General features: G+C 49.4%; 1 protein-coding gene across 1 annotated transcript in view; it reads right to left on the minus strand.

Moving 5' to 3' along the window:
• Nucleotides 1–293: 293 nt before the first annotated feature.
• Nucleotides 294–24,014, minus strand: part of LOC138383521 (uncharacterized) — a 28,465-nt gene continuing 4,744 nt past the window's right edge. The window contains exons 3-6 of the mRNA XM_069468612.1: nucleotides 18,677–18,704; nucleotides 1,217–1,286; nucleotides 468–621; nucleotides 294–349 (exon numbers count right to left, since the gene is read on the minus strand). Coding sequence (XP_069324713.1) covers nucleotides 294–349; nucleotides 468–621; nucleotides 1,217–1,286; nucleotides 18,677–18,704 — 308 coding nt within the window. The remainder of the gene's footprint in view (nucleotides 350–467; nucleotides 622–1,216; nucleotides 1,287–18,676; nucleotides 18,705–24,014) is intronic.

Raw genomic sequence — 24,014 nt, forward strand, 5'->3', positions numbered from 1 at the left:
GGATTTGAACTTGGGCCTGCCTGGCTCCTGGGTGTGACTTTCTCACGGTGGCGCTTTGCTGCTCTAGCGCTCAGTGCGTCGGGTTCAGTAGCTTCGGCAGCTCCAGGCTTCTCCAGCGTCTCAGAGCTCTCATCACTCGGCGCCTGGGCGGGCTCACGTGACAGTCTCAAACCTGAGTAGGACTCTTTCTGGCAATAACATTCATTATTAATGAATGCGAGGGCCACACGCCGTCTTCACCTTCTCATCCATTTTGCCAGCATGTTCTGTGACTGCCTGCCACCTGCCCAGCGTTACGCGGGGTAGAGGGTATCAGGGCGAGTAGGTGACGGGAAGGTGCCCACGTCCACTGAGATGGAGACACAAAGGCAAGGCAGATGTGGTTTCTGCCCCGTGGTGCCCACAGTCCAGATCGAGAGGGAGCTTTAATTGGCCCGGGAGGGCAGAGGTGCTACTGGGCCACTCACCCACCCTGGGAAAGCAGGAGAGACTGAGGAAGGGCTGCTGGCGACCCGGCTGGGGCTTGAGGGCTAGGTCGGAGTCGGCTGTGGCCGATGCAGAAAGCAGCGTATGTGGTGTTTCCAACTCGCCGTGTGGGCCTAGGAAGTCCTCGGGGCTGCCCTGTGAGCCCCAGCGAGGTGAGTCTGAGCCTACGTGGAGCATTCGTTAAAACTCTTCAGCCAGTGACCAAAGGTAAAGTCGTTTACTCTTGTCATTATTAAATTTATCCATTTGACAACCTAAGATATTCATAGTTAAATTTTGAGTAGACCTGTACAGCTAAGAAGCTAGTCTAACAGTTCGAGTCTTTAGAAAACATCAATAAAAATTTTGGAGCAAAGTTCTGACTTCTAATGGCTTTAAAAATTTTGTTTGGTCAGCAGATTGGTTTTCTTTAACAAGAAACAACTGAAAGTAAAATCTTCTTCAAGCCCAAATATGTCTTAGAGGGTTTGGTCAAAATTTTGGGGCAGATAGAGGAGTCCCTGGGCTGGACCCATGTCAAGAATCATTTCCCACACAGGTGAGATAGGTGAGTTCTATACCAACAATGTGTTGGAACATGAAACACATACAGATCTCTAAATAACTTCAAATTCCACGGCTCTGCGGGCAGTTTGCCAGCTTGTGTCAAACTGCTGTGACTTGACTTCATTCTTCCCCACCAAAGAATGCCTGCTCCTTGGCCCACAGCTCCTTGGCCCACAGCTCTTACCTTCAGCCCAGGATGGGAAAACACCTGTCCTGAGGGGATATGTGAACGGCCGTCACTGCCCTTGTGCCGCCTGAAAGCAGAGGCTGACAGCACAAAGCACAGTGTCGCGGACGTGTTTCCGCCCTTTCGGTTCCAGAGCCCGACTCCATGAGGTCCTGGGTGTGGGCCCCACACGGCTGCCTGGATTTCTTTTAAGCTGTGGTCACGTGAACAAAAGCTCGTTGTCCGCATATTATCTGTTGCCGCTTTGCTCTACAAACCCCTTTTGAGTCAGGGAACTTGAATTCTTGAAATAATAAATCACACTCGAAATCCATTGTTTGGACTGGAAATGAGGGTCAGTGTTTGCATTTGTCATCTGTGGACCTCCCCTGATTAGGTCTCAGGGCTACCTGCCTTGTGGACAGTGCCACATCCTTGCCCCTCCCCCACCAAAGAAGCTTCTACTCTGTTATAGATGTTCTACTACAGTTTGAGCCGCGTTTTACTCTTATTTCAGAGGTTTATTTGGCTTTGCTTGAGTAGACTCTTCTAGCAGCTTAGCATCCCGTGGCCCGCTGCTGTCAGCCCCTGTTGATCTGGCCACGTAGGAATGGTCCTCGGAGACTCCATTCCAGTTGGCCTGGCAAGCGCATTCAAGGGATGGATGAGATCTAGGCGAAGCGCACCTGAGGATACAGCTAGGATAGAGTCTTACAGCCAGCAACAAGTGATCTTCAGTTATTTACCAAGATAAAGTATCATGCCTGGTTTTCATCTGGTGCCACGGAGAAGACGTGGTTCAGCTCCCTGATGGCCAGGATGGCACCGAGTGCAGGAAGGGACCGAGGACGGGTGTCTCCTCTCACTCAGCTGAAGGCAGAGTTTTCTCTTATTTTTATTGTGTTTTTTTTTTTGTATTTAATATACAAGAATTTGACAAAGTACTACAGTATAATCATCTAATGATAACCATTTTACCCCATAAAATTATTATATCCAGTCTTAAAATGTTAAATATGTCACTATTAGAAGAGAGTAACATAAAACTCAGTTTATAATATTAAAACTCGTAACATGACACAATGTTATCAATCACATTCCCTGGTAATATTAAACTTTCTTCATTTTTCTTTAATTTTGCATTTTTAGTGTAACAAATTGAGATTAAAGCAGCAGGCTTTTGTTCACAATCTCTTGGCAGTGAGTGGCAGGAAAGTTAGTAGCAGAGAGATGACAAAACAAATCACAGGAATCCCTAATGTTTAATAATGTTTGAAGTAGATTACTGAGATTGAAGATCCAGAGCGGTAATCCGTGCTGGATCAGTGTGGACGTTCCAGGAATCACAGAGCATTTGCATTTGGCCACTTTTGAATAAATGTAGACAATGAGAAGGAAAAGCTTGAATTAAATTGCATAGCTTGAAAGAAATTAAAATATACCTCTTCGAAGGTTTCAGTTTTGTCGGAGTTTTTTTTAATGAACTCTGAATATTTTACTTTAAAGGCAGAACAACCTGTCACATTTGGAGTTATTTTTTAAATAAACATGTTAATGTGGCTTAACACAAATGACTGCCTCTCTGAACCATCCCCTGGAAGATTTAAATGGCAAAAATATTTTCCTGCGAGTGTTTAAAAACGTCTCAGTATGCTTCCTCATTATGTTTCTAAGAAAACAGAGCTGTACAAGTTGCCTTTTTTATTTTACTAATAAGCAGGGGCATATCTTTTAAAACTCTTTGTGATTTAACAATCTTTGTGATGCACGGAGGACTATTACACAGCACCGTTAAATAATACGTACCGTGTGAGTCAGCCAGGCTTCCTCTCTGCACACAGCAGACGTGTCGAGTGCTTTGTGGTGTGTTACGTGGGGACGTTCTACTTCCCCACATCAGACTTTTCGACCCAGTTTATAGATTCAGCTGTATCAGTGCGGGATTCAGCTGTCATTCCTTTATGTCCACAGTGCGGATGGGAAGACTGAGCAGCGTTCAGCGGGGTTAACTCTAGGGCTGGGAGGTGCACTTCCCTCCCCGCATCCTCGCCCCAGTGCGGCTTCCAGCCCCGGGGCCAGGGCCGCCGTCTCCCCCGCAGGAGGAAGTAGAGCCGGGCCTGCGACCTGCCGCCCCGCAGTGCGCTCAGCTGGTCCAAGTCTGACTGCTGCCTGGCCTAGGAGCTCACTTTGCATGTAAAAATTATATTCATGATTCTCAGGGTGCATTTTATGGGCAATTTGAACATAAAGTGGAGTTATCTCTTAGAATTATCAAAGGTTTATTTTATATCTTCTTTGCTCAAAAAGCCAAAGAAAGAAGGGACAAAGTGTGTTCATGGAAAGGGGTACACTGGCCGGATGGTTCTGAACTTCCACACCAGGGGTATTCACTTTCTGGGTAGGAGCGCCTTTTAGAGAAGGGGAGAGAAGATAAATGTTGAAGGAAAGGGTACGTTTGGGCAGAATCATGTGATTGTTGTCACTGTGGTTGCATTTGCTGGGTGAGTATCTGGGTGCACGACATGGGCTGGCGCCTGCCCTCTGCCCGGCTGTTCCGCCACATTTGTAGAATCGGATTTATTTGCACTTAATCTTTAAAATCAGTTTGGCAAACGTCTCCATGACAGGGTAATTCTTATGTAGGCATTTTTTTTTTTTTTTTTTTTTTTCCGTAGGACTTGGGGCATGGTTTTTGATCAGCGATATTTTGAATGGGAGACAAAGTCTTGGTATGAAATGCGAGTCTGTGCGCACAGGACTTCTTCCAGCGCACTCGGCCAAAAGCAACACCCCGCCACTGCTGCATTATCTCAATGAGTTAAATATTGTGCATGGCTTTGTTTTCTTAAGCAAATGCATTTGTATCTGTTTCTGAAACTGTCAGGAATTAGTCAAGCAAATATTCCTGTGGAAAAGAAAAATGCATGTTCATGAAACTCAACTGGACTTATTTTTGTCTGTGGTGAGAAGGCTTGTCCAGGACACAGCTGTGTCACAGAACTGGATTTGTTTCTGAGAGTCGTTCCTGCCCAGAGCCCAGACTGATGTGTGAAATAAAGACCCCCGCCCCTTTTTACATCAGCGCAGGCGCCGTTATCAAACCCATATGCTGCGCAGAACGAGCCACTTTTTATTTGAAAGCTTCATGACCAAGAATTAAAGGTACCGGATGAAGGAGGCTCTTTGAATGGGTTCCAGGTTTTCCTCTTTTTTACTGTTAATGGGGAAAGGAAATGACCCAAACCTCGCAGGAGTGGCCAGCAGGTGCCTGAGTGGAGGCTGTCACCAGAGCCGGAGGGACAACCGGGTCTCCATGCTCAGCTCCCGTGAGGAGGTGACCGCATGCTGCCCCCTCCCCGTTCACGCAGACTTTGGTGACCACGATAGGGGCACAATTGTTTCACAGAAATGGTAACAAATGCTTGTTTTCTAAACAAACTGTTAGCATCTCCCTTTGATGCGTAAGGAAGCAAAGTAGCAGAAGCATAGTCCGTGCGTGTGTGCACAGGCAGAAGGTTGTCGGGACGTGCAACTGCAGTGACATTTCCGTGTATGCCCAGCAAAGCCACGTGAGCCCCTTACCAGACGCATCGCTCACGCAGCCCTCCAGTTCCCTGGTCTTACCTATTTTGACGGGATGATGCTATTATTTGAGGGTTTCCGGGTGTTCCTTCCTCTCAGACTACACGCTCACGGCCCGTCCTGGAAAGCCTTTTTGCTGTTTTGGAGGTTTGAGTTGTGCCAGAGTGATTTATAAAATGCTCAGCTACTGCTAACGTGAGTTGTGAGAGCTATGTGGCTGGTGAGAACAGTGTCCTGTTTGTTTGATCTCCGTGGCATCATTTGGTCAGATATTTGTTGTTCTTCTTTGCATGAAAATGTTTTACTTTGGCAGACGCTGTGACTCCCTGCAGTCATGAACGTGGTGTGCCATGGGGTGAGATATCCCCAACGGTGGGCAACCCCCAACCATTTGCATATGTGTGGGGGGTGCGTGTTTGCGTCTGCATGTTTAGTAGGTTTAAGAAGATGACAGATGAAATGCCAACGATGGATATGGCCAGTGTGTTTTCAAATGAGACTCGTCTCAGCTTCCTCCTTGTGTTTTCTCCCCCAGAGGCTACGTGTTGCCTGCATCAGGTCCGGGGCAGCTTCTTTGGATCGGGTGACCTCGCAGCAAGGCGTTCCCAGGTGGCGACCCCTCCTGTGCTTGTCGTCACAGCCCAGAGCCGGGCAGGGGGACCGATGCAGAGAGAGGGAGGGCTCACATTTAACAACCTCACGTCAAGGGCAGAGGCTGGAGGTCAGACCCAAGTTCAGATCCCTTTCTCGTCACCGCTAACCTGGCCATGATTTTAGACACGTTCGTTTGACTCTCTGAGCCTCTCAGGGTCCCCAGCCGAGAAGACCAGTCCCAGCCCCATGGGGTACTAGCAGGGAGTGCCAAGGAACATCACGGACATAACTTACGCAGCACCAATATTGGCATACAGCAAGGGTTAAATCAACGCTAGCCGCTAATTTCGCTTTGCAGCTTCCTGACGGCAACAAATGTGTAGACATCGAAAAAAGTCTGAACGCTTCTTACGCAAAAGTGAAGGTTCCCTTTCAGGATGATTTGTATTATTGCAACCATGCTTGTTTCTCTGAGCTAAAAAATTAGCATATCTTTCTAGATGCTAGGAAGAAAGGCCTACTTATTTTAATATTCTTTTAACTAATAAATGCACAGATGATATTCCTTCTGTCTTTAGGGCTTGAATTATGATATTGCTAGTTTCCGTCACAGTTAGTTGTTTTGAAAATACAGCTGTATTAGATACATGTCACTTGTTTACAAGGTTCTGGGTGGATCATTAGTCAGAAAGATGGGAAAGAGTTTTGAGGAAAGAGAGGAACGGGACTGGGAGCTGAGGAGTAAGAAGAAATGCTGGGCACAAGTAGCAGCCGGCGGTGAGCAGGGGTCTGAAGCAGCGACGGGGCCAGAGTCACACTCCCGACTCTCCGTGTTTCGAAGGCGGCGTCGTGGGGCTGAGCGTCGTAGAGACTCACAGGCCACACCCAGTTTTGCTCCCCCAACCTTTCCTGCCTCCCACCCTCTGTGTCCCTCAGCCCTGTCCTGTTTATGGGTGAGGACAGATTCCAACGGCACAATTCAGGGCAGAGTGGACAGTTCCATAACATAAAATCAAAACACGGCCATTTCCTCGTTGGACAACTCTCTCAGCCAAATGTCTTTTAAAAGATGCTCAGAAGTGTCACATGGGAAACAGGTTATCTGGGAGGAAATTGGTTTGGAAATGTGACGTCACGTCATGCATGCACACGCCCAGCGGCACAGGAGGCAAACCGAGTTTTGGGAGATGATAGTAACACGCGTGTCTTCTCAAAACTACAGGGCAGCCTGATGATTAGATCAAGGGAGATTTGTAAACTCTGTTTCTGAAAAAGAAACATCATATCCGCAGCGTGAGTGACACAGGAATTTCAACAAGAATGTAGTTTACTGGCAGACCTCTGCCATAGCTTATGGATATCTTTGCTAGGTTAAATTTTATTAAAAAAAACCAGTCTGCACAGTAACGTTGAGTTGATAGATAGCTGGGCCACCATTTTAATATCAGAGAATGGCCGTTTTCAACAATCTACCCATTGGCTAAATCAAGTCAGGGGAAGACTCAAGACAGCAGTCTCAGCTGGTGGCACAATACAATTTGACAAAATGAACAAAGAAAGCATATATTGATCATACAATGCAAACAAAAGATGCTCCCTTATTATTGGAGATCAAAAGGGCCATGATTGGTGATCTCTTCCTATTAAGTGACGATGCAATAATTCACTGATGTTCTTAAGACTTCCAGTAAATTCCCACCATTTCAAGCCCTATGGAGGCCATTAAATCAAGGCTGATTTGGACACGGATATTTCTCTTCTACAGAAACATATAAATGGGGTCAGATGGTCAAGGTAGTTGAAGTAAGTGGCAACTATTAATTTTATTGAAAAGACCTTCCTCGATTGATGTTCCTGGTGTGAAAGGCTGGTTCCTGTCTAAAGGGTTAACTGCAGTCCCACTAATGGAAACACTATTGCAAGACAAAGTGATGTAGTTTAATGCACCTGCTTTGGATTCAGAGTTCACGCGTGGTCTGGACTACAGGCCAGGCAAATTTACAGCATGCCATGCTTTCCAGGGAGGACCATTTTCACCAAAGGATGTGCCAATACTGCACTGCTCAGAGGTTCTGGAATTCCAAATGTATGTGAATGATGGCATAGACTAAACTCTTTTGAATGACAGCTAACATGGTGTGTTTGCATGAAAAATAACCTCTAATAAATGACCCTTGCTTTTTTCTTTTCAAATCGATGAAGGGGGAGCTACCCACACACCCCGTGTGTTTCCACCCAAACAGGTGAGAGTCTTGCCAAGTGTTGGCTTCCACCCAGGAAGACGGACGAGCGGAGGATTTACCTTGGAAAAGAGTTTTTTTTTCTTTTTCATTTTTGAGATTCCCAGAGATCCAAATAAAAGCGAAAGAAATACAAACCTATGGAAAAATGAGTATTTCCGAAGAACCCATTCTGTCGGAGGGTGTGCACGAGTCTTTGGCAATGTGGATCAAACCTTCCTTGCTCAGAGAGCCCGTGGCCTCTCGCCTGTCAGATTTGTGTCTCTCCGAGCGGATGGGATGTTCTGGCAGCTCAGAATCCCTGCCAAGAGATCGTGTTTCCTGCGGGCTGCCGTCACGCACACAGAAAGTCCTGTCATTTCCCCAGGGCTTAGCTGGGTCAAAAAGGGAACATCTGCCCTTAAACAATGGGGTCTCCTCTTCCCAAGCACAAAAACGCCTTCCCGTGTTACGGATTTCCAAATCTCGGTAATCTCAGCTTGTATTGCAGCAGGATCTATGCTATTTGCCTTTTGTTGCTCAAAATATTTGACCAGTGCTGTGTTTGGTCTCACAAGGTGTAAAACTGTGACACTGCCGTGGGCCATGACTATGTGCAGAGGTTTCTGAGGAAATCTCTTGTGTTTGGCCTTTTTCTTTACAAAATCGAAATCTGGCTATTGCCAATCCTGTGGCTTTGCAGTTTATCGCATGATTTCGAATGTGCTGCCGTGCGGTTTGGGCGTGTCGAGGTGCCTGTCTGGCCGTGCGTTTTCACGCCCCTCACGCACGCTTTCCGCTGCGTCCCCGAGCTCCCCCGGCCACGCCGTCCTTCTGACGCGGAGATTTGCCTGTGTGACTTTTCCGTGCTGCTTGTTCTCTTGGAGCTGCCCTTGTGCTCGTTAAAATGTCACTGTCTGCAATTAAATGGCCTCCTCTCCTGTGTTTAGGAAAACATCCCGTAGGTTTCTCTTGCCCCCAGCCATCCCTCCAGGCGTGGGCCTGTGCGTCTATTTGAAGGAGACAGTATTGAAGGTGGCAGTGACAGGTGCTTCCAGCAATGACTTAAGGCCTTTTCCATGTAAACGGTGACCTCGAACCTGGGGAAGGGGGTGAGCAGCAACCAAGCCTTTGGGTCTGTGTTCTGCCTCCCAAATCTCCCAGATCTCCCAGCGGCTCCCTCTTCCCCCGGGAGCACCACCCGTCCCTTCTGGGGACGGCCTGCTGACTAGCCTCCCTGTGACCGGTCTCTCCCCTGGCTGGGAGGACAGGGGTGGCTCCTGAGGGAGTGTGCGGGCGCTGGCATGGGTGGGGGAGCACAGTGTCCCCTGCACTGGGCGTTCTGCGGATTGCTCGCTCCCGGCCCTGTCACTGCAGTCCCCCCACCGACGGGCTGCCGAGGGTGACTCTCCGCGTCCTCAGCCCGCCCTGCCCATGCTTTGCCCAGACCACGGGGCCTGTCCCTGCAAGCCCAGGCTGTTCCAAGGGTGTGACTTGTCCCAGAGCCTGTCCCTTCCCGTGATCCGTGGCCTGGTCAGGCCCTGGTCCCCCAGCTCTGTCCTGAAGGGATGTCCAGAGTCATAGGTTCTGTTGGGAAACAGAATGAACACGAGAGAACTAAGGGCCGAGGAGCCTGTCCCCTCCCTCGGGCGGACCCTGACTCTGCTGCCAGTTTCCCCTTAGGCTTGGCCCAGCCCCTCACCCGATCCCAGACCCCTGCCCGATCCCAGCCCCCCGCCTGATCCCAGCCCCCCGCCTGATCCCAGCCCTTGTTCCTGTTGGGATCAGGTGGCATTTTCCCTCTCTCCTTTCAAACCACACTTTGGTGGCCTTCCTCTGCCCGGTTTCCTCGGCAGCTGCTCCTAGAGCAGCTATCCCCCATCGTGTAAGCAAAAATAAACCAGGCTCCCCAATCCATTTGTTTGAATTTTGGTTTTTGATTCTGAGACCTCTGAACAACTTCCCAGCACAAGCCGATAGAGAGGGACCAAAAGTAAACATCAAAACAAACACAAAGGCCGCAGGCTCCGTTATCATCTCGGTTTACACAGAACCGAATATTCCTGTTTAAATATTTAGCTAAACTTGACTCCTTGTAAAGCTCCAAGCCAAACCTTATTTTTCCCTTTTTGAAACAACTGAGGGAAACACAGGTGAGGAATGAGAGGGACGCGTTTGCCCATTTCCACGACGGGATTCCTGTCTTAGACGTTTGGATGAAATCCCAGCAGCCCCGCTGGCTTGTCGTTCCCAGTCCCGGGAGAGCGTCCAGGAGCATTTAGACCAGAGTCAGCCCGTTCTTCCCGTCCGGAACCTTGTTTAGAGTCGGGGAACGTTTGTGGGCGACTCCAGCCAGGCTGGCCCCAGACCAGGGACCCTGAAATGGGTCAGGGGTGAACGTCACGTTCTGGTGAAGCTGCGTGATTGAGTCTCGATACTGTGGGGAGAAAAATCATCATTTCATCAAAATTATTCTAAGAAAATATTTACACTTTGATTTAACCTCAGTCTTTCATGGTGAGTTAATCTTTGTGTTTTATGTGTTCTATTTTTAAAACTTAATTGAATTTATTGGTGAAACATTATAGTATATAATATCCCAAACTTAAAGACTTGAAAATTTCAATGTGTGATTCTGTTTTGAGAAAGAAAATTATGATCGAATTCTACATCTGCACGTAGCTGCATTTTCCGTGGCCTGCACAACACAATGTCTGTCTTGGCCTGAGGTTTGTCTCCTGGCACACCATGGGAGTCTTTGCTTTGGAGCAACACAAGTCAACTTTATTATTAGCTTGAGCAAAACTTAATTTTGGTAGTAAATTTGCTACCAAATCAGTGGACTACAGTATCGGGACGAATAATTTGAAATTGTGCATATGAATCTTCCTAACGATTTGAAGAGTCCATGAATTGAAAAAATATTTTGGCCTGGTAACTTCTTTTTGCATAATAAGTTTTAGGATATTCTGTCCAAATAATCTGTTTATTCTCCTGTGCTCATCTTTGTTTTACTATGTTTCCCTCTTCTTCTTTAACTAAAATATTAATATAATTTATTTTCTTATAACTGAACAGTAACTGGAGACAACAGATACTTCAGATGTGTGTTTTCCCTTCACCTCTTTCTTCTCTACACTTTTATCTACTTACCGTGGATGTTCTCGATCCTATGACAAAAACGCTGAATGAGTCAATTAGCAGGAAAATTTATCTTGGTTGCCGATGGTTTACCAAAGTTACCCTTCAGAGCCAGAAGGGAACTATCTTCTCAGAGATGCCAACACACACACACACACACACACACACACACACACACACGTCCTTCTAATCACATTGGGAGCCGGTGGCAAAATAACCTCTGGTTGAGAACTACTGTCTTAGATCAAGGAAGAATGACATGCGTGACCTGTCCCAGGGGAGAAATTCTTTTTATTAATAGCCGTGAATCTCGAATAAAGAAGAGAGTGGAGCAGAGACTGGCAGACCTGCACGGACCCGCAGTGATGGGTAACACGACCAAGACACAAATCCTCGTTGCTGGAGCCGCTGAGATTCTGGGGGGGGGGTGGGGGGGCTGTTTGTTATGAAAATCCACCTTGCAAAAGCTGACTGATACACATAGATAGGACTGGCCTGAGTCGCATGCTCCTCCAGGAGTCCGAGGGTAGAGCTGACCCGATGGGGGAGGTGAGGACAGGACTTCTGGAATAGCAGGTGGCATCTCCTTAAGTTTGCTTGTGGCAGGCAGGATAACAGCCATGTCCTGATTCTAAAACCTGTGACTGTGCTACCTTACAGGACAAAAGGGACTTTGCAGGTGTGAGTGAGCTAAGCTCCTGAGGTGAGTCCACTGACTGGGGCCATCACTCCTGGTGGCCTGTGGACGCTGGAAGCCCCATTGCCTGCAGCCCGCAAAGGAACAGTCACCACCAGTACGAAATGTGGGTCCATGGCCGTGAAGAAAACTGTTTCTCTAAACTCCTGAAACGGTTCATGGGTCTCTCCCCTCCAGAAAACCTAATTTGGCCCTTGCGATAGAATCGTAAGATAGAGATGCCTGCCACCACGGGGCAATTTTAAAAAACATCTGGTCACCCCAGGTCACCTACATGAGGCCATGTGGAAAAGGCAGCAGAGGAATTCTGACGTCTTTGACAGATGGCCCAGTGTTGGCTGACACATCTATACAAGCGGCATCTCACGACAGAGCACAGGTGAGCCTGTGATTTCAGAGACTGAGCCGGTCAGAGATCTGATCAGGATTATTTGACAAGATTCAAGACCTTTTCAGAGACTCTTGCTTAGTCACCGTCCCCGTGAGCTGATTACACGATGAAATTAAATCCGATTGGAAATATCTCCATGACCTATGACCTCAGCACAATTCAGCTGGTGACAGTTTTGGAAATACTTTTGTCATCGTACTAACCAGAAATCACATCTCAGCTTTTAAAAACATTTTTCTCACTTTATGGAACTATAGGAGCTTGATCATGCTCATTGACCATCTGCTTATTCATCCTGCAAGCATTTATTGAATGCTTATGGTATGCCATTCCGACCTGTCAACAACACACGAGGCCGTGTGCTTGTACATCTGCACGTTTGTGCAGGATGGGATTTTTGGGAAACAATCATCCCAACATACTGAAAACAAGAAAAAAAAGAAAGTTTCAAAAACATCATATCCTTTGTCTTCTATTCATGCTTTCTTGACATTTGGCGCTAATGGGAATGACCTGCAGATTCTGGGGAGAGCCCCTTAGAGAACAAGGAAAAAAGATTCCTCACCCCACAGCTGTGTTCCCTACATGAAGGATTTGGATATTTTGCATTTTTATTTCAATAACTTCCCCATGGTGATCCCGTATCTGCTGTGCCAATAGTTTCATTTCCAAATGAGATATCTTGTATGTGGTGAATCTCAGAAAAATCTTGTTGTCCTCATGATTATTATCATTACTTTTATTGTTGCCTTTTCTACTGAGGTTGAATTAGTTAAATTGTCCTCAAATTTAGCTTGGGCTGAGGCGTTAGTGCTGAAAAATATATGCACCGAATAAATAATACTAACTATGGATGGTTTTGTCCGTGACTTTATCCTATTTCTTTTTAATGCACAAGCTTATATTCTATGTAGTAATTTTCTTATTTTTAGATTTTAATGTTTGATTTAATCCACTATCCAGAAATTTTTGTTTGCTCATTTTGCTCCTTCTTGGACCAAACTTACTGAAGTTGAAGTGCCATTTTTTTCTCACCCTCCCACAGAATTCATCATGTCGAGAGATGCTAATGAGAGCTGACGGGAGAAGGGTGCACAGGTGTATTATCCCGGCTCAGATTGGCAACTCTCTGATACACACACACAGGCGCACACGCGCGCACACGCACACATACGCCCAGAGCCCTGCCTGATCAAAGACTTCCATTTGGTTGAACTTGGCAATGATTTTGAAATGTTGACAACTGTCAAATTAAGATCACCCAAGCCATTTCACAGGCTCAAATTTGGATGCAGGTCTCAGAACAGAAGGAGATGGCGACTGGCTACTGCCCAGGCGGCTTCGCCATCTATCATTCAGTTAGCTGCGCCTCTGAAATGCAGCACAACAGAGCTGGGGAGGTCAGCTTCCAGCTCCAGAAATCAGAGCTCCCACCTCTACCTCCGGTGCAGGGGAACGTGGACTGGCCTTTTATTTTAAAATATGCAAACGGGGTGCTTGGTGCAATTTGCTGCTTTTCCATCCTGCCCTCGTCCCTGTTTCCCTTCTGTCCCTGCACTCACCCTGGAGGGGTGTCTTTCAGTACAGCGGGGGTGGGGGTGGGATTTCAGCTCCCGGTTCTGCGAAGCGCTGCGTCTTCCTGCGTGTGGTCACAGTGCTGTTTGCTGCTGCTGCGCTTCAAGGTTACCCCTCTTCTCACTGTCAGTCCCGGTTAAAATGCTCATGTGTTTATTGTCTTCCCCCTGATTTTAAGCTTTTTAGGAGCAATGACTGCATCATCTCAATTTTGGTCAGTATTTTCACACCGAGCACACCATTGTTTGCAGACGGGGGCTGAATAAGTGATACCGGTGCACTGGGAATAAACTCATTTATTCTGGTGCTTTGGTGCATGAGAATTAGACATCATTTTTATCTTTAATTTTTATGGGCACATAATACTTGCACATATTTGTGGGGTGCATTTAATATTTCGATACAAGCATGCCGTGTGTAACGGATGGAATCAGGGCAACTGGGGTACCCATCAACTCATCATTTTTTTTTTTTTTTGAGTTGCCATCATTCTTGGGACTGATAGAACAGACAAATCTAAATTATCTGCTGAAAACTTTTTCTTTGTCATGTTTGCTTAGTTATCTATTAGCAAATTACTCAGCTAACATTTTAACTGAATCTTTTTATTTAAAATATGTAGTTTTTCTGACTGTTTCTGAGGGTGCCCTCATCTGCATGGTTATCCACGGACGTGAAGTTTAAAGCGCGGAAGTGCCCTGTGTGCGTAATAGAGACCGTTTAGGGGGAGCCACAACAGGCACTTCTCGGAGCCCCTTTATCCGAGGGAGTAGTTCCAGTTTATTAGCAAATTTATGTCTAGGGAGGAGAAGAAATTAAACCCCCAACTAACTTCAGAGTCTGCAGTAAATGTACCAAGCAGCCAAGGCCCATACTAACGGCCAGGCTGGGAATCTCTTCACACACCGCAGACCGCGCAGGCCTCTGCACCCCTGAACACAAGCCGTGGCGCCACTTCCGAGGGCTTGCGCGCCCCGCAGGCAGGGGGACTAGGACGCACGTGCGGATCGTCAGCGCATCTGAGTGGTTTTGGAGTTTCTTCTGTGGATGTGAATTGGAATATGTTTGGGTGCTGTGGCAATAAAGTGCCTGCACAGTTGGCTAAAAGCAGACCCTTCAATTAAACAGTCGGTGTTTCCTGCCTGTAGGATGTCAGATAATGACCAAAAGCACGGAGCGGCTGTTCTGGGATGGCACCGTCAGACGGTGCGTAACCCGCAGGGGGACACGACAGCACTTAAGCACACAACGACTTGTGCATTTCACAATTCCGGATTCCAGGGAGCCACTGAAATGTGCTCTAGCTCAGAGAAGCCAAGCCTCCTCAGAACCCCTGTCTTTTGGAACGTGAATAGGAAAGAGGATTCTCTTGAGTAAGCAGCTGTCAGATTTTCTTTTATCTTCAGTTTGGGAGCCAGCACCTTAGGCCAGCTGTGAAGGTGCCGTGCAGAAATAAGAAGGCTTCAGCGTGGACCGTCCCTGAGAGATGCCTTGTTCCCAGGCAGGCAGGTAGGAGTACAGAGTGTCGAACACACCCAAAGCTTCTGTTGATGGCTGTGCAGTTTGTGCAGGGCACCACCTCAGGAGTTGCCATTTATATACGCTAAAGTATGACAGTTCCCCACCTCTGGTTGTGCAGTGCACAACCTGAACCACTGCATATGGGCAGTCAGGGTAGGGTGGACCCCTTCTCCTGGAGCTCTGCATATGCTTCTCTTGAGAAGCACCAGCTCATGCTCTTCATCCAGAATAGTCTGCCCCTGCCAAACAGTGGGACAGGTCTACCTTAAGGTTGCTGAGAGAGAACTTGAATTTATGGAAACTGTCAGCCCTAGAAAGAAGGGAGGGGTTGGTCTACTAGTTTTTAATATATCACTAATTGTGTCACGTTGGAGAAAAATACTTTCTCTTTTCCAATATACTCTGTTGAAAACATGGTTATGATAATATCTTCATTTCCCACCTTGAAAGATTATGTTAAAGGCCAATTAAGTAACAGTTACGAAGCTGCCTAGAACGGTCAAACCCGAGCAGCCACGGCGGTTTGTCTCCTACTTACCTCTAGAAGTCATGAGCACCAGCGCATGATGTTTGGTGGATCAGATTTAAAAGATAGCAGCTTCTAAAGGGAAAAAATTCAATCTTTGTGGACTCCAAACATGAAACACGGTTTCTCTAAAAGAAATACATTGTGTCAATTGTCTTAATTAAACAATTTTCTGAGCATCAGTGACTCAGAAAGTACACAGGCCCAGAACTAACCGCCTTTAGGAAAATCTTAAAAACCCTTTGAATAGAATGCGTGTTGAGAAGAAACCTGCGAGGCGGTGTGAACGCGCACACAGAGACCCCTGCCGCCCTCGGTTCCCCATGGCGCCTGCGTCGCTCCTCGCTGGGACAGCGCCGGGCCTGCGCGTCTCTGCGAGGACTCGTCCTGCATCTCCCTGGGGCTCCCCCTCCGTTACAGGGTTCGGGGCTCACGAGCGTTGCCCGCGGCTACACTGGACAAGCATCTGTGTGTCAATGTACCCGAGGCGCACTGTGGTTCGCCACCAGCACGTCCCCCAGCGCCAGGCCCTGGGGAGGGGCGCGCCAGGCCCTGGGGAGGGGCGCGCCAGGCTCAGCCGTGGGAAAGGGAAAGTCCGAGTGGGCGCCTTGCGGTCCCTGGCAGCAGCTACCCAAGTCCCAGGTGTCTCCCGCTGATGTATGCGTAGTGACAGGTCCGTGCGCACGCACAGCTTGTGCAGTCGGGAAGGTGTGGGAGCGGCTGTCACGGCTCCGCCACAGGATGTCACCGGCACCGCTTGGTGCCCGTCACCGTGACCGCGCGCTCCTGCCCATCCTGGGAGAACCTCGGGCTGTCTTTAATCTTTGTCTACACAGTTCTGCAGCCTCTTTATGGAAGGCGATGGCGCAGGGCAGAGAGGGCCTCTTTCCTTGGCCGAATTCTTGGAATCACAGCAGCACTTGGGAGTTGCCTGGTGCCCTGGGAAGGCAGCGGACAGGCAGAGACGGGAGCGCCCGGGGCGCACAGTGTGGCCGGTGTGCTAAACATCCACACGGATAAAGTGTAGGTATGATGTATGGAATATTGTAAGAAATGATTTCAAAATCATTTCATAAAAACCCACACAGAATACTCTTCCAACCAAAAGTGTGAACGTGAGTGAATCTCCTGGCCGTGACCAAAGTGGTGATGATAATGACGGTGATGACACTGTTTCCGCTGATGGCAGCCAGCGTTTGCGGCGTTTCAATGTGCCAGGCGGTGTTCTAGGCTCCTTACAGACACTCCTGTAATTCACACACCAGCACGAGGCAGGTAGCATTTTAATTCAATTTAGTTAATTTTAATTAACATAATTTAATTAACTAACTTGCATTAACTCTTAATTTAAACTAAAAAATTAAAATTAAAAATTTTAATTTAATTCACACACCCGTTTTAGGTAGGTGGTGTGAGTGTTTCCATTTTATCGATGAGGAGTTTGAGGGAGGCTACGTACGCTGCCCGAGATGACAGAGCTGTCACCCTGTGGGCTGTGGTCTACGGTAAAGCTCAGGTGTCCTGCAGGGATGGGGGGTTTCTCGACAGAGGGAAGAGCGTTGGCTTCTGGAGGTAGACACACCTGCTTTCAAATCTGGCTCATTTCTGGATGTGCGATTTTGGGTGATTTGCTGCAAATGCTGAACGTTAATTTCATCCTCGGTGAGACAGGATAGCGCTACCTACCTCCTGGCCCCCTGCAAAGAGGAAACGGAGGGAAGCGTGTTGGGTGCCTGTCACAGTCATCGCTTTGCACAGATGCCCAGAAAATTATTGTTCCAAAGTAACAACTGAGAATATTAGATTGTTTGAAGTCTGGTTAAAGTCTAGCTTAGAAACTTTTATCAAATAATGTTGTAAAAGGAATACAGAATTTTTCAGACAAATATCAAAAATTCTAGTGGTCGATGCACTGTCTCTGGGAGGTCTTGGGCCATTAATGTGTTAACGCTTCTCTGTAGCATATGCTGAAAATATCAGCCACACCGGGCTGTCTAGAGTAACTCAGATAAGTGGCAGGGCCTGAATTTTAGTAGCAGTCAAAGTTGACTCTGAAATAATGAATATTATTTGCTTTGTGTTTACGTCACACCTTGTGTACAGCCCCCAAGGCAAGGGGCAGATGCTAGAACTCCCATTGTGCAGTCCAGGTAACAAGCTCAGAGAAATTCACCCACTTTCCCCAAATCTCCTAACAGGTAAGCGATGTCTACCCTCACCTGTGCCAAGTGTTTTTCTGACTTACGGTGCTCCACGCCTTTCAATGTGCTCGTGTGACAAACGTGTTCATTTAGAGCCCAGAGGTGCGGCCTGCATCAGACTGGAATTTCGGACCACCCAAGCCTCCTGCCCTTCTGAAGCCTCCCAGCCCCTGGTGGCTTCCTGATCCTTCCCTCTCATTTATTTCACCTGCACGGGCAGTGCTCCCCTTGGCATCGGCTGGCTCCATTTTTAGTTGTATGTGCCACGTCTTGGGCAATTTATCATATAGTATTATGTCTTCCACTGATTGTTCACGAGGGCTCTTTGGGCTCACTGTCTAGGATGTTCTTTCGCCCTGTGGTTCTGTACCTGTGTGTGGTTTAGTCCCGTTCACCACGGCGCTCGGTAAACACCTCCCGGCAGGATGTAGAACTCGTGCTGGGCACACTTGGGTCGTGCCCCGTGTGCCGGGCCCTGTCCGGGAGGGCTGGAGGTTTTATGAGACACGTGGATGCTCAGGGCAGCAGGTTGATGAGCGAAGACCTGACGGGACTTTTCGCATTGGGACCATTTTCACGAAAATCAAGCTTGCCTTACTAGGTAATGTCAGCGGCAACATTTGAAGAACCCTGACCCAGGTGAACTCTGGATCCTCTAAAGTCACCTTTAGGGGCAGCATGGCTCACACAGACGAGCGCGGCTGCTGTGGCTGCTGACAGGACACGGCTGGGGAGGTGGTGACGTAGCTGCCGGGCGCTGCCGGCCGACCCTCTGAACCGGCCCCAGCCCTTCCCGCGCGGTCCCGGCTCCAGTTACAGATTATCCGTAGTTGTTCTTCCTTGAGCTTTTCCAGTGTGAACATACATAGCACAAACTAAAACTTCTTTGTCCAGGGACAGATTTTGCTTGTTTACAGGTAGACATTGAAGAATGAAACCGGACATGGAAATCCTGATCACGAGGGAGTATTTCCTGCCTCCCTCCCTCCCTTCTTGCCTTTCTCCCTCTCTCCTTCCTTCGTTTTTCTCACCTTGCCTTTTCTGCCTGTGTGGTTAGACCTGGAGGAAACAGAAAATAACCGGAAATTTCACAAGCCTCTAATTTCCTGATCTCGGTAACAAGAGTCATGGCGAGCTGTTCTGGGAGCTGCTGACGGAGGAGGTTGGAGCGTGTCTGTCCCCAAATGCCCCAGGCGGGGCGATGACCCCTGCTGGCGAGCGGGGCTGACTGCGTTTCCGTGGGTGTGGTGGGTCTGGGCGGCGGCACTGCTCTCCCCGTGGCCCCGTCCCAGCTTGCTCCCACGGGATCCGTCCTAGGTGCAACCCCGAGGTAGCGCAGTAAGCGTTTTCCCCGTGGAAAGCTCCCTTCCCCCCCTGCCGCCCTCCCTGCAGAACCATCATCCTCTCAGTCTGGGCCAGATCAAAGTCTCAGAGATAAGTGTTCTTTACAGAATGTTCCCGACACTCCATTTGGTAAACAGTATATATATATATATTTTTTTTTTTGTTAAAAGAACACATAAACATGCCAAGGGAGATGGATGGATGGTCACTTTTCTCTTTCATTTTCTCTCCCTGACTGCAGTAGCCCTGCAGAGCCCAATCGCGGCGCTGCCCGGAACCGCGAACTTGGCCTCCTTCCGCACACGCCGGAAAAACACGCAGAGACATGCAGCAGATAATGCCAAATCCGAGTCGGGGGCTGCAACGGCCTCAAACTTCCCTCTCCTTTGGCATTTGAGGGCAGTCTTGGTTTTTTTCTCTTTAAATAATTTTCCAAGGTAACCTTTGTGCGGCTTCTTTCTGCCCCGATCCCTCCTCACAAGCAAACAACGTCCCTGGCCGCTCCAGTCCTGGCTTCCCTTTAACAAAGAAAACGCCCAAGAACAAAAACGCAGAACAAAAGGGGGTTTAAGTTCTCCCTGGGTCTCTTACAGCTTCTCCAAAAACACGCAGTCATCAGCCGCAGGGACACGGCACCGAAGGCACCGTCTGACACGTGAGGACAAATTTGTCAGGGCTTTTTTTCCCGTTCTCGGTATTCGCCAGGGGATTCTGATGACCGTGGGAACCGAGGGTTCCATTCCCGGGCGTTTGTGGCCGCCGAGCGCCAGGAACACGAGGGATCGTTTTGTGCCGCGAGGGCCTCTTGCAGCAGTCTGTGGAGCCGCCACCTGACAGTGTACTTTCAGGGGTTTTTTTTTTCTTCCTCTTCTTCTTTTTTTAAGTCTGTACAACAGCAGGCTGCTTTCTCGGGTTTGGGTGAAACGGCCACTTCTAATCCCACAGGGGCAGCGGGGCCGGTGTTTGTCCTCACCTGTTTCACTCGCGCCCCTTCTGGGATGGCGGGGACAGGGCGCGGGGCGGGGGGATGGCCGCATGTCCCGTCCTGTGTCCTCCTCTCCCGGGGGCTCCGCGAAAACCTCTCGGCACCTCGGGGTCTCTGCTTTCCACATCCTGCGGAGGGACGCTTGCACCTGGAACTGAGAGCCTTAGGAAGGGTCTCCCTGTGGGGACAGGGTGACGGAGGCTTACAGACCCCTGCTGTGGCCTCCCCCTGCCCTGGCTCCTCAGGACCCCGCCCGTCCTCCGCCCTGCGGTTGTCACTTCCCCGCCACCAGCAGTGCCATCTAGGAGGCAGCGGTCGGAGCAGCTGGAACCGGGAGGCCTCGGCCTCCCTTCCCGGCTGCGTGGCCAGGGCGTTGCCTGGGTTTTCTGGAGCCTCCTGGCCCGGTGCCGGTTGCTTAGGAACAGAAAAGCGCTGCTTTTAGCCAGGCGTGTTCACCTTCCCTTCCTCTCGGCGTGAGTCTCCTGTGTTTGTCACCCTGTCCTGACGCTTCAGGGTGGTCTAAGGTACCCTGCTCAATGCAAGGTGAATTTCCAAAATTCCAAAGGGTGACCCCCCCCCGCCCTTATTTTTGTGTGTGTAATTAAGGCCCAGGAGTTACACTTTAACATGGGAGACCCAGCTGCCCTGCCGGACAGATTCCCAAATGCTTCTACATTGTCACTGCGCCCACTGTCGTGCAGTGCTTGATGTGTGATGTGTGCAAGACCCGATCCATTCACGTCCGTGTCGGGGGCCTGGCTCCTCTATTTTGCATTAAAATTTTTCATTAAAAAAAAAATCCAAAGAGCAAAGTTGCTGAGTGAGCGAAGGGCGGGTCGGCCTCTGGGCGCAGGGTCCCTGCAGAGCGGCTGCTGCCCGCAGGGAAATGGGGCGATGGGCTAATGAACAGCAGGAGATCAGTGTCCCGCGCAGTGTGGCACTGTTGACAGCGGTCTCCTCCCCAAAGGCTCGGGGCTCATGTCTGAGCTAATGTGAAGCTTGGGACTGTCTCTGACCTCAGAGTGCGAGGGGACTCTGTGCCCGGGAGGGGAGGCAGCGCCCTGCCCGCCTGGCTCCTGGGTGTCCGGCCTCCCCTGTCCGGGCAGGGGCCCTGGCCCTGGTCCCCACCCCACCTGGCTGGACAGGCAAGCGGCAGCAGAGGGGGTGTTTCCCTCCACCAGCACCCCAGATGGCCCCCCTCCCAGGAACCGGCAGAGGGAGCCGGACCCTGGGACAAACGCTCATCAGTCAGGGACGTCCTGATGACATCAGGCCGGATGTCAGTAAGTTATTAGCCGCCTGCGAAACTAATTGTGATAGGAACACACTCATTTTTGCAATGTCTTTCAAACACCAGTTGTGATGGGAAACAGCTGTTAGATCCAGGAAAAAAAAAAAAAATAAAAGGAAGGAAAGAAAAGGAGAGAGCTTCGGATTCAAAATCATAATAATGTCTGTCTCCTCTGTTCCCTTTCACAAAAGCGCTCAGATTCTCCTATTCTCTCCAGACAATTGCTCACAGCAGGCAGGGCAGCGGATGAGCACACTATTGCATTTAAAGTTCATCTGCCGAGGGGAGAGAGACAGAAGGAGAAGAAAGGGTCCCTCCCGTCAATGCGTGTGCGGGGGCGGCAGGTTTAAAATAGGTGAGAGATTCAGGTTAAAGGGGGAGCAGGAGGCCCGTGGGGAGCAGGCCGACGTTGTCAGTGGTCCCGTTTCACGGGGGCTTCGCCGGTGAGCACTCACTCTGGTGCCAGGAGGAGGTGTCAGGATCTTCGTTCAGGGCGGCATAAAGTAGACAATTAAACCATAAGCGCGTTCGAGACCCACCTGCGGGGACCGTGTTTCCCCTGGAGTCTGGGCTCCTCGGCTGGCCGGAGCACTCGGGCTCATCGCCCCCCAGGGCCTGCCGGCCCCCCTGCTCACTGCCCCGTCCTCCCTCCCGCCCCCGGAGTCGGGCGCACGGTTAACAGTCCTGGAAAGAAAGGGGACCAGAGCAGTGACACTCGGCCCTCCACAGGCCGCCCCACCCCGGCCCCAGCTCCAGAAATGTTTCTTGACAACATTTCATGTAAGAACCGGTTACCCTCAGTCCCAGGAACAGATAGGCAGAGTCACCAAGGCTGCAACAGACAAAGGAGTTTATTTTCTAGCCTAGGCTAGGGTCCAAGGCTCAGAGCACCAGCGCAGTGGTCTCTCCACGAGCCCGGACCCTGCCCTGGGGTGGAAACAAAGCTTTTATACTTATCGATAGGTTACATGTATTGGGCACACCCCCCCCCACCCCCCTTTTAGTTCATTTGTTCCCTCAAAAGTGGCCGATAGTTTTGGCTCCTGATTGGCCAGTTTCCAAGCCGGGGCTTTGGCTCCTAATTGGCCAGTTTCCAAGCCAGGGCCCTCAGTTGTTACCAGCGGCATTCCGGGGAGGGGGAGGGCCTGCGTTGGGGAAACCAAAACTTAGGCCTTTCCTAAGAGGTCCAGTCTGTCATGGAGTTACTCCTGTTTTCCTTCCTGCTCTACATTTCCCCCCTTTTTTTTTTTTTTTTTTTCTAGCACTCTTGCTCGGACATGGGGCCTCGTGTTTCCCCTTTTTGTAAGCCAGAGTCATAGCTCAGCTTCTGGTACTGTTGTCGCAGTACCATCAGTTGTACCATGTTGATTCGTTCTTTTACAAAGGTAATTAACCTATTTAGAATATACGGTCCAAAAGTGAGGATGAGCAAAAGCACAATTAGGGGTCCTAATAAAGTTGAAAGCAAAGTAGTCAGCCAAGGGGAGCTATTGAACCATGACTCGAACCACCCTTCTCTTTGTTCACGTTCTCGCCTCCGTTTAGCCAGTCCTTCTCTGACTTTAGCCATGGATTCTCTTACTACCCCGGTATGGTCAGCGTAGAAGCAGCACTCTTCCCCTAGGGCCGCACACAGCCCTCCCTGTTGGAGGAGTAGTAGGTCTAGTCCCCTCCGGTTCTGCAGCACTACCTCAGACAGTGAGGTCAGTGACTTTTCTAAATGGGAGATGGATTCTTCGATCCTGGATATGTCTTCATCTACAGCGGCCCTCAGGCTATTGAACCCCCTGTGCTGCACCGCTAAGGATGAGATACCTGTCCCTGTTCCTATTGCACCCAGACCGAAAAGGGTGGCTAAGGTTATTGCTGTAAAGGGCTCTCTTTTTGTAGTTAACCTGGCACCTCCTGTGCCTTTTTCCCATGCATCATATATTATATTTTCTTGGTGGTAGATAACCTTAGGGAATACTAGTACCATGATGCAGACTTCCTCTAACTCATTAAAGACAGACAGGCTAAGGCATGGGGTCAAGCCTGTTTTAGAACAAACCCACCATCCATTGAGTGCCGGAATCACCCATTTTGTTCCTCCATTCCGGTTTATAGATGGGTGGACTATAGCACAAAGTTGTGCATGGCTAGGGGGCACCTTCCCTACGCAGGTCCCATTTCCAGTGATTGCCTGAAGTGTTAGCCCCGGCCCCTTGCGGTCCCATGTGCAGGACCTGGGGGCCTCCTCTCTCGTGCGGTTGAAGGGGGCATCTATTCCTACTGCTTCATAGAAAGGGGGTCTGATGTCATAGCATAACCAACAGGCTTTTGTAGCATTGGGATCGGAGCGATTTAATGCCTCATATGCTGCTGTCAGCATTTTCCATAAGGGATCTCCTGACCCCTTTGTCCTGGGGGTTACTTGCGTTTCTATCTCTGCCACCGGGGTCCTTAAGAGTGAGGGTGGAGCAACAGTCGGGCGTGGGCTATTTTGTTTATCTCCCAGCACCCCCAAAATGTCGGAACCGGTTCCCCCCAGCACTGGATTGGGCCCTACAGCGCCCGAGATGGGAGAAGCCCTCAGTTTGAATTGTATTACAGTGCCTCGCCCCCCCCAGCGGCGATCATAGAGAGTTACTCCCCAGTATAGTCCCGAGACCCACCGTCTGTCCTTTTTTCCTTCTTCTGTGAATCTTACACGTATCAGGTTACAGTCAGAGGTATACCTGGTTCGTGAGCATGGCCGGACATAAGACAT

Source organism: Eulemur rufifrons, chromosome 5 (assembly GCF_041146395.1).
Source record: "Eulemur rufifrons isolate Redbay chromosome 5, OSU_ERuf_1, whole genome shotgun sequence".
NCBI classification, from domain to species: Eukaryota; Metazoa; Chordata; class Mammalia; order Primates; family Lemuridae; genus Eulemur; species Eulemur rufifrons.